The sequence below is a fragment of the Camelus dromedarius genome, chromosome 6 (genome assembly GCF_036321535.1).
Source record: "Camelus dromedarius isolate mCamDro1 chromosome 6, mCamDro1.pat, whole genome shotgun sequence".
Taxonomy (NCBI): Eukaryota; Metazoa; Chordata; class Mammalia; order Artiodactyla; family Camelidae; genus Camelus; species Camelus dromedarius.
In genome coordinates this window covers 67,667,671-67,682,705 of record NC_087441.1, presented here as the reverse complement: position 1 = coordinate 67,682,705, position 15,035 = coordinate 67,667,671, and the positions used below count along the sequence as shown (strand labels likewise).

General features: G+C 37.9%; 1 protein-coding gene across 1 annotated transcript in view; it reads left to right on the top strand.

The window, feature by feature from the left end:
• The window catches only part of MEI4 (meiotic double-stranded break formation protein 4), a 124,431-nt gene that overhangs the window by 64,893 nt on the left and 44,503 nt on the right, over nt 1–15,035 (top strand). Inside the window, exon 5 of the mRNA XM_064487124.1 lies at nt 13,273–13,404. Coding sequence (XP_064343194.1) covers nt 13,273–13,404 — 132 coding nt within the window. The remainder of the gene's footprint in view (nt 1–13,272; nt 13,405–15,035) is intronic.

The window sequence follows — 15,035 nt, the reverse complement described above, 5'->3', positions numbered from 1 at the left end:
TGAAACATTTAAGGAGGAGTTAATGCCAGTCTGTCTCAAAGTCTTCCACATAATCAAAGATGATGGAACACTTCAAGCTTATTGTACAAGGACAGCATTACACTAATACTACAATCAGATAAAGGCATCACAAGGAAAACTATAGGCCCATATACCTGATAATTTTATATGTAAAATTTCTCAACAAAATACTACCAAACCACATTCAATAGCACATTAAAAGGACCGTATGCCATGACCCAGTGGGATTTATCCTTGGGATGCGTATGCAGATCAATAAATGTGATATGCCACATTAATAGAACAAAAATTAAAAATAATATGATTATTTCAATTGATGCAGAAAAAGCATTTGAGAGAATACATGCTTTCATGGTAAAAGCTCCCAACAAAGTAAGTATAGAGGAACATACCTCAGTATAATAAAGGCCATATATGACAAGCCCATAGCTAACATCATATTCAATGGTGAAAAGTTAAAAACTTTTCCTCTAAAATTAAGAACAGGACAAGGGTGAAACTCTCACCACTCTTATTCAACATAGTACTGGAAGTCCTACCCAGAGCAATTAGATAAGGAAAAGAAATAAAAGTCATCCAAATTAGAAAAGAAAAAGTAAATTTTCTCCATTTGCAAATGATACAGTCTTATATATGAAAAAATGTCTCAGACTCCACCAAAACACTGTTAGAACTAATCAGTAAATTCAATAACTATACAGGCTAAAACATAAACATACAGAAATCTTTGTATTCCTGTACATTGGCAATGAGGTATCTGGAAAAGAAATGAAGAAAACAGTCCTGTGCACAATAGCATCAAAAACAATAAAATACTTTGGAATAAATACAACTAAGGAAGTGAAAGATCTCTACACTGAAAACTACAAGACACTGATGAAAGAAATTGAATAGACAAATAAAAGCAAAATATTCCATATTCATGGATCAGAAAAATAAAGTAATATTGTTAAAATGTCCATACTACCCAAAATCATCTATAGATTGAATGGTATCCCTATTAAAATTAAAATGGCATCTTTTTCACAAGAATAGAAAACACAGCCCTAAAACTCATGTGGAACCACAAAAGACGCCATATAGCCAGAACAATCCTGAGAAAGAAGACAAAGCTGGATGCATCACACACATCCAAGCCATACGACAAAGCTAAAGTAATTAAAGCAGTATGGTACTGACATTAAAAAATAGACACATAGACCAAAGGAACAGAATAAAGAGTTGAAAGAAACCCTGGCTTATATGGTCAACTGGTATTTGACAGGGAGCCAAGAATTCTCAGTGGGAAAAGAATAGTCTTGTTCAACAAATTGTGTTGGGAAAACTGGATAACCACATGCAGAGAAATGAAGTCAGACCCCTCATCCTATCTTATACCACTCATAGAAATTGATTTGAAATGGATTAAAGACTTAAACATAAGACCTAATACTATATAATTCCTAGAAGAAATCAGGGAACAAGCAGCTCCTTGACACTGGTCTTGGCAATGAACTTTTGGATATGACACCAAAGCCAAGCAACAAAAGCAAATTCAACAAGTGGGACTACATCCAGCTACAAAGCTTCTGCACAACAAAAGAAACGATCAACAAAATGAAAAGGCAACCTATAGAATGGGAGAAAATAAAGAACTCAGATAACTCAATAGCAAAAAAAAAAAAAAAAAAAAAAAAGATCTGATTTAAAAAATGAGCAGAGGACTGGAATATTTTTCCCAAGAAGGCATATACAGTGCCAACAGGCACATGAAGAAATGCTCAACATCACAAATCATCAGAGAAATGCAAAACAAAACCACAAGGAGATAACATCTCACACCTGTTAGAACAGCTGTCATAAAAAAGACAAGAAATAAGTGTTGGCAAGCATGTAGAGAAAAGGAAACCCTGTTGCACTGTTGGTGAGAATGTAAACTGTGTAGCCAGTATGGAAAATAGTATGGAGATTCCTCAAAAAATGAAAAACAGAACATGATATGATCCAGCAATTCTACTTCTGGGTATATATCCAAAGGAAATGAAATCAGGGCCTCAAAGAGATATCTGTATTCCTGTGTTCATTGCAGCATTATTCACAATGGCCAAGATACGGAAGGAAACAACATTAAGTGTCAGTCTATGGGTAAAGATGATGTGGTGTATATACACTCAGTGGAATGTTACTCAGTCATGAGAAAGAAAGAAATCCTTCCATTTGTGACAACATGGACAGACCTCGAGGGCATTATGTGAAGTGAAATAAGTCAGAGAAAGACAAATGCTGTAGGATATCACTTATAAGTGGATTCTAAAAAAAAAAAAAAAGCCAAACTTATAGAAACAGAGTGGAATGGTGTTTACTAAGGGTGGGAGAAATGGGGAGATGTTGGTCAAAGGGTATAAACTTCCAGTTATAAGATGAAAAGTTCTAGGGATCTAATGTACAGCATGGTGGTTATAGTTAACCATATTGTATTATATACTGGAAAGGTGCTAAAAGAGCAGATTTTAAATGTTCTCAGCCACAAAAAGGGAAATGGTAACTAGGTGAGGTGATGGAGGTATTAACTAACCCTACTGTGGTAATCATTTTCACAGTATTTACGTGCATCAAATTGTACATCTGAAACTTAATGTTATGTATCAATTGTATATCAATAAAGCTGTAAAAGGTGGTTTTAAATTGGTATCTTCTAGTTGCCAGGAGAAATTAGCTTTCTCAGCTTGGGGTTCCTGGAATACTTGGTAGCATGAATTTGAATTCCAGACCCATGTAGACCTAGCTGGCTTTGCAGTCTTAGAGGTGACTGATACTAGTTCTACCACTGATGTTACTGTTACTAATTTGGAAGTTTCTTTTGCTAGTAGAAGCTTCCCAGGCCACCTTCCATTAGTATTTTTAGCTCTTTAGGTTTAACCTAGGGAATCTTAGCCTCTCCTTCACTTTGGAGGTACCCAGGACTTAGTTAAGAATTCTGTACTGACAAGGCAACCCCAGCTTATCCATTTCTGAGAGTTAATCGTCTGATTTTATTGTATTTTTCTTTATTTCCTCTTTTTCTTTTGACCTCTGAGGATCTCTCTTTCTTAAGAATTCAACAATGCATTAAAATTGATTGTTTTAACTAGTGTTAAGATACATTATCCAGAGCCTAGAAATAAGGTGAAGATTGGTTGATTATCCTATCAGTGACATACCAGAGCCTCGTCTAATGTTAGTGAAATGTCGGGGAATGTGCTTTGTCAGAACTCTGACTGTGTAAAGCTCCATACTGACCCATAGATTCCCCTCTGGTATAGGTGTGAAGGATTTCTGTACAGTGGAAAAGATAAGCCTTAGTGGGCACAGCCATCTGTGTCCATGCATAAATGCATAAAATCTCTCAGACCTTTAAAAAAAGAAAAAAGTTAGCCTGGAGGTTATGATAGGGGTTTATCCTGTTAGATATTAATCAGTTTTGTTTCTCACTTAGCAGTCTTATTACAGTATTCTTTCCTTAAAGCCATTACTCAGTCCCTTAAATGTTCTTTACCCTCTTTAATGATGTAAATGCACCACTGATATGTTCTCTCCAAATTTGTACAGATGAGTCACATTTAAAAATTTCTGAAAAGTCTTTTACACCAGGATCAAACCAGATTGCATTTTGAAGGCTTTTTAAATTATCTTGCCCACTCTAAGCAGAAGTAACTACTGAAGTAGAAGTAATCCTATTTTATTCCTCATTGAATTTTAGGAGATAATGAGGACTACCTCAGTCCCTGGCAGGCACGTGGACTACACTTAGTCAATATTTGCTATAAAGAGTGAGCGAATGTATAACCATTTACTTTTTTTTAATTGAAGGATAGTCAGTTTACAATTTTGTGTCAATTTCTGGTGTACAGCATAATGTTTCAGTCATACATACACATACATATATTCCTTTTCATATTCTTTTTCATTATAGGTTACTTCAAAATATTGAATATAGTTCCCTGTGCTCTACAGTACCATTTACTTTTAATTATTATAGCTTTAATTTTGCTGTGTCCTATTCTTTAGAATCATAGCATTTTCATAAATAATCTTCTACCTCATAGGGAATCTAAACACATCCAATTATTTTTAAAAATGTCATTTTATGTAATTAATTTCAGCAGTAACTTTTACTCTAACCGATGTAACGTATTTACTTTTGTAGTATTTGTGTTTTCATATGAGTGAGAGCCTTTGAAAATTGTTTTCTGTGATTTATTTTCCATTGAGTTTGGATTGCTTACCTTCACTCTTGTTGCACTGAAATTTTAAGATCTTTGTAGGACAGCGTCTGTCCCACAGCACAAACTGGCACTGCTCAGATCCTGGGGAGCCAGGGGAGCAGCAGGGCCGCTCACGCTGGTTTCAGTAAAGCCTTGGTTAGTCCCAGGTCTCAATTCTCTGTGCATTTCTTCCTCTAAGTTGCTTGCCTACTTAGAATGGAATGGTCACTTCCATTCTGATAATCCAGATTTATATTACTAGTGTTGGTTTATAGTACTGAATACTTTGGTTATTTCAAAGTTTTATAGGTATGCTTATAGCATTTATGGAAAGAGGATTTTCATTCCTGTTTATTTCCCCAGCTTGCCTAAAGTAACATCCCCTAGAATATTTCTTTCTTGTTCCAAATAGACTTTGGTTTTCTTGCTTTATACAATTAATACATATTAACTACAGAATAAGAGGAAAATAAGAGGGGTAGCAAAGTATAAGGTTAGATGCTTCAGAAAATAGGGAACTCCTATTAGTGCGTCGTCCCACCTGTCCCTGTGCACGAGTGTCTTTTCCCTTATGGCTCAGCTTGCTTCCAGTGCTGCTCTGCTAACAGACATTGAAGTGCACACTCCAGCAATTGTGGCCTGAATTCAGTGTGGTAATAACACCCTTATCAAAATATGGCAAGTGGTTGAACATTTTCCATGAAAGCTCTGGGGGCTTTCAGATTTGTTATGCCTGCATGAGAGACTGGGATGTAAGACCTGTAGGTATACAAAGGTTTACAGCACCAGCGGATTCTAATTCTGTTGTTTATTTGATCTAACTGTGAACAAATTACTTATTGTCTCTAGACTGTGTCCCTATTATTTAGATTGAGATTATACCTCCTCACAGGGTCTTTTGGAGGATTAAATGATATATAATCACTAAGCATTGTACATAATGCAACATAAAAGCTTAATAAATTGTAGTGTATTTTTCCTGATATTATTTTCTGCTATTCTGTTGCCTCGTTATCCTGTTTTACTTTACTGGCAGCAGAGATAATAGGCATTCAAGTTAGAAAAACAAAAATCTGAATCTAGCCCTAGACTCTGCCACTCACCATGTCACCATAACATTTCTGAGTCTCAATTGCTTCCTTTTTCAAATACTTTCAAAAATGGAGAATCCGTTATCAGTGTTGATGGGATGCTAGATGGAGTATCCCAGCTCTTCTGCCTAAATTCCTAGGTGGAAGGAACCAGCATAATTCTGTAGACATTTTTAGTTGGTTTAACTTAGTTTCCTTCATTAGCAGAATTATCCGGCTAGATATCATAGAAATAGAAGGCATGGTTCAGCGTTCTAATGCACACCCAAGACAGTCCTTCCACATAACCAATCTCTACCACTTGTCCAGTTACTCAGTGGTAATTACATACCTTTGATCTCAAACTGTTTTCTTTAAATTTGTTTCACAGAATTATAGTTGTAAACTTGCTAGCATTAACCTGTTTTCTCTTATTCTTTTGTGAAGTGTGATTTGCTGTATCTCTTATTAGCAGATGCATGTACATCTTTAAACAGAAGTCAGTGACTCAAGGATACAAAACCTTTGATTAAATGAGAAGGCACATGGTTTCTACAGCCCCCTACATCCTTTTGAGCATATAAAATGCCATGTTTTATTATTATTTACTTTTGACTTCCTTTCAAATGTCACACAGTCCCCAATGATAAGGAAATGAAATTTTGTTTGGTTAATCTACCGCCTTTGAGAAGTTGGTCATAAATAAGCAAGATCCACTCTGCATATAGGCAGATGGCTGTTTTAAAGTTTATTGGGTAGGGCCCCGGAGCTTTCCAGATTCTCAGTCACGTTCATTTGAACAAGTCATTTCTGAAAATGACAAAGTCTAACAGAAATCACTGCCTGTCCCATGGGACCAAGTCTACAGAAGACATCTTCTGGAAATATGAGGACCTTTACAAAGGTGCCACTGGTAACAGCCTTTTGGGGGCTTTTGGATTCTTCTGGACATTAATTGTCCTTAGCTTCTACCTGGTTAAGTGTTTAACAGATTAGAAAAAGATATTTTAAGTTCCTATGGTTATAATTCTTGTTTTCAACAGGTTATAGGACTTTAAGTAGACATAACTTTTCATATATCTCCATTTCACTTCACTTATTTGGGACCAGTTATTACAGCCTAAAGAGTGCATTTGAATCTTGGTTTTGCTACCACAGCACTAACTGTCTCTCCCAGTACTGCATAATTTAAATTTTGATTTGCAGGATTTTGTTTAAATTATTCATTAAAAACATGACCAAAGGCCTGAATTCCGTGGGGTGATGTTAGGGGAGCCCCTCCAGTTATAATCCACACTCTTTATGTGCAGTTCATTAACCCAGCCTGAAACTCACGGGGCCCCTGTTGTATGCTCAAGAAATCCTAAAGGCTTGCTCAGAGCCTTTGTTGAAACTGTGTATTCTATGTCTGGGACTTCTTTTGACTGAGTATAGCAACGCTATCATAATAGGACAGGAATTAAGGTCAGGCATTCTTTGTTAATTGATGCATTTTCCTAATGGACTCTGTATGCTTCTTATCATATGCATCTTATGCTTTAGTTATCAAAAGTTTTCTGCGTGGTAATGTCCTAGAATGTCTCAGTATCCATACATATTATTCTGTGAATTGAGACATCTATTTTCACATTCTCTAAAATCCATGTATCACTTGCCCATTTCCATTCCTTTAGTGCCTTTTGTGATTTCTCCACAGTTGTCATGAATATATTATCAGTCACATCTACAAGTATCTTGTGTACTTTAGGATAAAATCCTTTACACTTTGAGTTCAGCACAAGTAGTGTAGTTCTCACGTACTCTTCATTGAATCTGTACCTCTAATTCTGGTTTACGTTACCTTTTGTTTATAGTATTTTTATTATCTCCAGATTGAAGAGCATCCCTTTGAATGGGAGAAATGAAAAGTAAATGCATAATTCTTTCTTTGTCATGTGTGAGCTCTAAGCACCATGTTTACATAATGAGACGGCTCCCATCTTTGTCCTCCTTGCCCTAAACCTCATCGACTGTTCGCTTGCCTTTTGATGTTTTAAACCTCTTGCTTCATATTGAAGCTCCATGATACACGAGGCATCTTAGTGTCGTCACACAGTGTGACTTTGCCCCTCCCACCTATTTTCCGAGCAGCCAGCTGACCCTTACCCGTGTGCTTAACTCTTCCTCTGGGCTCCCACCTGCTTCACGGCAGGGATTCAAGGATGTATGGATGGTTTCGTCTCAAATTAGTAGCGCTTCTAGAGCACTGTCCTCACATTCTGGTCCCAGTAAGCGTATTTTGTGCCATGTCCCTGTCTGGCAGGTGTGGGAACTGAGTGCCTGTCTTACTTTCTTCTGCTTGCTTCCCTCATTGTCAGCCTTCCCAGTTTCTTACTGTCTCCTCAAAACTGCGGTCCTGCTATTCACATCAGGACCACACCCACATACAAGACAGTATTACATATATATTTCACTTGTATTTTGAAGAAATTAAGGGGAAAATAATCTTTTATATTTATCCAAACAGTTACCATTTTTGATGCCCTTCAGTTCTTCCTGAAGATTCAAATTTTCCACTAGTATCATTTCTACTAAGCATAAAAATCATTTCTCTTAGCAATTCTTACACTATGACCCTGTTGGTTATGCGTTTTCTTAATTATATTCTTTTTCTGAAAATATGTTTTACCTTCATTCTTGAAGAATGTTTCTTGGATATAGAATGATGGGTTGATGTTTCTTTACCTGTTAGCATTTTAATGATATTAATCTGGTCTCTTCTACCCACCATAGTTTCTGATGGGACGTTCAGAGTTACGTGAATTATGTTCCCTGTATATAAGGTGTCATTTTTCTGTGACTACTCTCAGGTCTGTCTCTTAATCCATGGTTTCAGAATTTGGCTCTGATAATGCCTAGGCTTTTTTTTCTTTTCATATTTATTGCTTGGGGTTCAATGCAATTCTTAAATGTGTACATTCAGCCTTTCAGCAAATTCAGGGAGTTTTCAGCCATTATTTCTTTGAACATGTTCTTCCTGTTCTGTCCTATTTCTCCTTCTAGATTCCAGTCACACTTACGACCTGTGCATATTGTCCCACGTGTCCCTGAGATTCTCTTCATTCCTTAGATGGCACAGGTTCTGTTGGCCTATATTCAAGTATACAGACTCTTTCCTCAGTCACCTTCATCCTATTCCTGAGCTCATCCATCTTGAATTTTTATTTCACATACTTTTCGATCTCTATTTTGTTTTTTTAATATTTTCTCTTTCTCTACTGGTAATTTGTATCTCTTTGGTGAGTGCTAGCATTAAGCACAGTTCTAATATTTTTCTTAAAATCCCATTTGATAAACCACACCACAGAATCAGGGTTGCTGCTGCTTCTGCCATGACCGAGGCAGCACAGAGATGGAAGTCTCCAAAGCTGCCAGTCTCAGAACGATGGCACTTCCGTCATCTTCAGGAACCTCCTGAATCAGGAGGACTTCTGCCATAGCTGTTCCAGAATCCTGCTGCGTCTGCTGCAAACTGTATTATCATTCAGAAGGGATGCCCTGCAATCTGCCTTTCACCCAAGTACTTCTGGTTCTGTCTTACACAAGATCAACCAATTGCAAAAATTTAAACTATATCCAGAACCCTCTCTTTGAAAAAGAGAGTTTTAGAAATAGAGTTTTAGCCTCTTTAGCACTAGAAGCATGAAGAATGTTTAAATGGATATTCCAGCCTATCCTCTGATAATTCAATATGCATATGTGCCCTTTTGCCCATAATCAAACTTTCCCCAGATCTCAATAGCAACAACAGTGTGCTGTGAAAACATAATGCACCAGTGCTCTGCAGAAACAAAAATCCATGGACCTCTCCTCAAAAGGAAGAATTTGAAGTCTTGATTGTTTCATGTGATGTGATTTCATGTGATCATGTGATAATCATGCCCCTGCTAGTCCAGTCACAATTCTAGTTTGATACCCTGTAATTCATGGACTAAGCTATAAAGTCCACCACTGCCAAAATAACTCACACATACACACACAAAGAAAAAATAACCCATCATGACCTTCAGTTCTACAGCTGGTTGTAAGTCCATAATTGTATTGACTTTCTTCCTCCACTGGCAATCACATTCTCTCTTTGTCCTCAGCCAGAACCTCACTTAGTTGATTTACCCAGATTTTCATTCCTGAAAGATCTGACCTTCTGTTCATCTTGCCTCATGAGACTGTATTTACTTCTACCACTCGGACGTGTTAGTAATACAGGGCAGTCCCGGGCTTCCAGAGGTAGTCTTCCCTGCTATCGCTGTGCTGTAAATCCTCGTTTTCCTCCGTCACTGAGATCAGTTGTGCCAGCCAGCACAGGAACCCCTTTTTGTCATTGGTATAATGGCATGAGGAAATCCGTACAGCCAGGTGGAAATCTCTGCTTCCAGTTCATGAAACCATTCTTGGGTCCTTTGATAAGAAACCGTTTTCACATGGTTACGTAGACCTCTAAACTAGAATCCAGTGTCACAAGGATGGGAAGAACACTTCGCCAAGAAATCATTAGGTGTAATATTGAGAGTTCCTGATCTTACTTTCATACCTTGGCTTCTGAACCCATGTATTCCTGCTCTGGGAGAAAGGGCATCACATATGGGTCACTGGTTTAGAACGTAAGTTTCCTATTACTCATCTTTATAAGAAGCAGTATTCTAGTTGGAAGTAACTGCTCAAGGAAAATTTACTTCTGCGTTTAGTTCCTGCTTGATCCCAGTTTTTTAATGCAGGGCAACTACTTAATGATGAATATTGCTTGTATACCTGACTTTAGGTAACACCCAGTTCAGATGAGCAGCTCTGGGCATATATAGTCGCTTGGTGTCCCACAATCAGGCAGTCACTCAGTCTCTACTGTGGCCAAATAGCATAAGCAAAGAGATTTCTTTTTTTCCTATAAAGAATAATATTTACTTATAAATAAAAGAATGACTTTCGCCCCAAACCCAAGCACTCACCTTTGTGATTATCTCCTTAGGGCCAGCTACAGGCCTCACAGAGTGTACTGATTAGCTCCAGGAATGTTGGCTCTTACTGGTCACAGGGGCCACATGGCAGAGTTTCTTGCTTCCCAACTTAGACCAGTTAGAGACTTTTTATATGCTACTCTGGGCCCTTCTCAAAGTTCACAGCTTTATGATTTCTCAGTATGTGCATCCAAGTGGAAAATTAAATGGGTATATGTTACCTTCAATATCCACAAAGGCCCATCAAATGTATCTTTTTATTAGTGATAGGAAACACATACTAACACAACATGTTCTTCACTTTGAGGGGTGGGCAGTATTCCAACATGTATCAGATCCAGAAACTTCCCACTTAGATCAGGCACCTGAATTCTGGGGTTCATTCGCTGGAATGCATGTACTGTACCAGGGCCTTCAAAATCTCGGCCATATCAACGTGATATCTTCAGTACAGTTTACCAGCAATGATGTCCTGTGAAATGTTTCAGTGACCAGAATCACATGGAGTAATGATGGCTATGTCAGCTGACATAGCCTTAAATAGGACAGGAAAAGTATCCTGCTGGCAAGTGACAGGGGCAAGGAACTACATCTGGAATAATAGCACTGTGTAATTGGAAGCACCGCTGACTAATTTTACAATAATTCACTACCATTCTCCAGGATCCTTTTACTTTCCGCACAGGTCAAGTAGGCAGATTTATTGGGCATGTGGTAGGAATGTCCACCCCTGAGTATTTCAAGACTTTAATGCAGCACTGAGTTCTGTGACTCCTCCAGGTGAATACATAGATCCAAACACCTTTGGGAAGACTAAATTGACAGGAATTACTTTCTAAACCAGTGAGTCACCAAGATAACATCCTGCTGCTTCTACTAGGATTAAGAACTTGAAAACGTACGAAGCCTCAGAACCGCCTGCAGGATAAGCCAGGACCGCGCCCCCTCCGCCGCAATCGCACCAGTGTACGCGGGCCGCGCGCCCGCCTTCTCTCCCGTAGTGCCCTTCCAAATCACTTTCTCAAAAGAGTACTCTCGTTGGCAGAATTTAGCTCATATTCAAAATCCTAGCTGCAGAGGAATCTGGGGAAATTTCTTTCTAGCTCCCCAGTCTCTGAAATACAGAAGATGTGCCAGAGCAACAAATGAGGGTACCGGTGTCGAGCAAGCCCTTCCGTGGTTTCCACCGCAGTTGCCTCACGTGTAATGTAAGTCCTGGCCTCCACGTCAGCCTCTCTCAAAAAGCCCCATTGCATTTACAAAAGGGCAAGAGTCAATTACAGTGTAAGGAATAGCAGAGGCCATTTTTCTAATCATACTCACAGAATTTTAAAGTCAGCTTAATGGCTATGTACTTCGTCTTTGCTTTCACGTGAACTTCAGTCATCCTGGGAAGACAGTCATAGTTTATGGCTATTTTATGGGAGAGCTCTTTGTGACGAACTTTCCTCCTCATAATGCCCTCTAAAAGGACTGCATTAACTCTAGACAAATAGATCTTATTTCTAGCACTTAACTTCTCAAGGGTCAATGGATGAAACATATAACCTTCAATGCTTTTACATTAGTATCCTACATTGTAACATTTAACACTCACTGAGCGCTTACTAGGTCCCCGGCACTGGGTTCAGCATTTTTGCTGTTGACTTAATATGCACAACAGCTCTGTGTGGTGGGTGCTGTCACACTCACTGTTTTGCAGATGTGTAAGCCAAGACATGAAAGGGTAAGTTATTAGCAGAAGTTAATAAGCAGTGGAGCTGGAATTTGGCTTGAGCACCCCTGGGCTCGAGTCTGCAACCTAACCTCTTCACTACCTTCATTTCATTCCTACTCTCTAAAGTCCCTTTTATTGTAATTTTTTTTCCCTCTTTAAGTTATCCGCTACAGAATTAAAGATTGAAAAAAGTAAGTAAACAACTAAACCACCAGTGAAACAATACTCAACAGAAGTTTTTCAGAGCTTAGATAAGAGAACTCTTTCTTTCAGGTACAAACAAAAAAGTTGTAAAAAATCTGAAATTTAATAAGGGGTACTGGAGAGTTACGAAAAGTGTGTGTCAGCCATTACATTATTAAGAAGTAACAGTGATAAATAACTATGATTTTCTGTGACAATAAATTGATGTGGTCTTAGTTTTAAATTGATAAGTTGATTTAGAAAATGGTTATTAGCAGCTAGTTATTCATGTCCAGATTTATAACAGAAATTTCTTTTGACGTCAATAATCTATTCACTTCCTTATTGTCATTGATTCACTTTTAATGAAATTTAATGAATTTAATGGAATTTAATGAAATTCCAGAGATGAGCCACGCCCACCTTAATGTGATTAATAATCAAATGGCCTTTCTCCTAATAACTATATGGGATATAGTTTATTGTCTCCCACTGTCTTTTTAAATTTATTTCGTGATGGGTAGTTTTGCTGCCTCTACATGAAAATTCAGAGGTCTGCACTTTTTTCCCCTCACGCTACAGCATCTCTCTTTTGACTTGTGGAGAATAGAGAAGTCCCACCAGAGCAGAGGTGGGACGCGGGGCGCACCAGTAGCTCTCCCCAAAGAGACATCTTCAAACTTCTCCCTCTTACCCTTTTTCTCTCTCTCTATCTCCATATCTGTATTTAGTGGGTAAGGGCTTGAGAGTCTTGTTTTCTCGTCTCCTTTATTCATTCTGTACGTAGTCTGTTATCTACATGATACTATCTTTTGGTCCTTCAGCTAAAGCTTCCATTTTAGCACCTTGTCACACATTTCAAAATATTAACTGTTGTAAAATGTCATTGCTTATATTATTACAGTCTGTCTGTTTCACAACTTTGCTTGAGACTGACCCAGAATCATGCTGACACTTTCTGTACTCCCCGCAGCGTGGGGCTCAGTAGTAAATCTTAGGAAATGCCCATTAAATAGATTTTGACCTGACTTGATAGAAAGTTGAAACCTACTCATTTTGATCTTCAGTTTCAGGTGCAGCATTACGTCTCTCAGAGTCTGGTAACCCTGGGAAGATGCAGCTTGTTGAGAAAATCTATAATATCTCTGCTTCTGTCAGAAGTAAACAGCTTCACTGACGATCTGGGCTCCATCAATCAGGTACACACAACTTGAAACTGTAACTTTGATTTATAGTTGATACAGCTGTAGGCTTTTCCTTCCCTTTCTCCTCCCCTCTGCTCTTGCCAGGCTGATATTTTAGCCATTACCTTATTTCTAACGTTTGGGAATACTGTTTCTGCCTGCTGAAATTACAGAAAGATATTGTCAGAAAATAGTTTTCAAAATAATGCCATTTTATCATCCTTACTGGTGTATATATGCCAAAGGTGTCACCGGTGACGGCAAAGGAATGCCAAAGGAATGAATGGCCTTAAACCTCTCCAAGCAGGCAGTGTGTTCCTAAAGCAAAACAGTGAGAGGAAAGTGAATGGGAGAGGATGCTAAATGCAGAAGAGCATCTGACCAGTGCTCCTTAGTCCTGATTGCCCCCGAGAATCATCTAGCTAACTTTAAATGTCCCGTTGCCAGATCATATGCCAGTCCCATCAAAGAGCAGTCTCTGGGGTTAAGACACAGGTATTGGTATTTCTTGTTAAAGCTCTCCAGGTGATTCCAGCGTGCAGCCAAGGTTGAAAAGAACGCTCTAAGCCATTTTTTTCTGTGCAAAGTCTTATATCACTGCTGACAAGTATGTCTAAGGAACAGAAGTCATTCTCATGTTTTAATATTGACACTGGTATATATGTGTTAACTTTGTCAACTCATTTGATGTTATTATTGCTGTTGTGGTAAATTAAGCACAATTAAAGGAAATCAGAGACAGAAATGTTTTGTTAAAGAGGAAAAAATATATGTCTATAGTATTAAATAGCTTTTAACCAAGTTCTTATACCGAAGTTCTCAACATTTTATGACACAGTCCAAAATATTATATAATCTAATTGAATTCAGTGACGTGGTAAATCATCCAGTCAGCAGTTTTTCAAGTGACTACTAAATAGTGAACCCTTGTAAGAACTCTGTTAGATATATTTTTAAAAAGTAAGTGTTACTGATCGCAAGGAGCTGAAAATCCATTTGGGAAAGAAGTAAGGTACATTTACTAATTGAAAGCAGTGAAGTGTTAAAATGCATGGTGCTGCTTGTAGCATCTCTGAGATCAAGGAATTGATCAAGTTAGGTTGGAAGTCCCTAAGAAGACTTCATGGAAAAGGAACAACTTAAAAAATGGATTCAAGTTGAAAAAAACAAAGAATACATAATGTAGAGGGACTGGCTGTTATTTTTAATAGGAACAACTTGAAAAATGGATTTGAATTGAGAAACAGAGGATATATAATGTAGAGGCACTGGGTGTTATTTTTAAAATGTATGCCCAGCACTCTGAGGAAACAAGGTGAGATCAAGGCATTAAAAACAGGAAGCAATGTGAGAGATGAGTTTGATGGAATTAGATTTTTGTGGAGAAGAGCGAATTGCAGAAAAGAAATTTTTATTTAGTTTTTACAAAAAAAAATCTATGAAGTAGTTACACTTTTTGGCCTAGTTTGTAGGTAAAGAAATCAAATCTTGGAGCAGTTAAGCAATTTCACCAAGATTGTAGACAGAACATATGTTAAAAGCCATAATTCAAACCCAGGCGTTCTGATCATTAAGCCACTTTACAGTAACGATAACAAACAACAAGAACTAATTTTTGGCAGGTAACATGTTAACATGCTTTACAT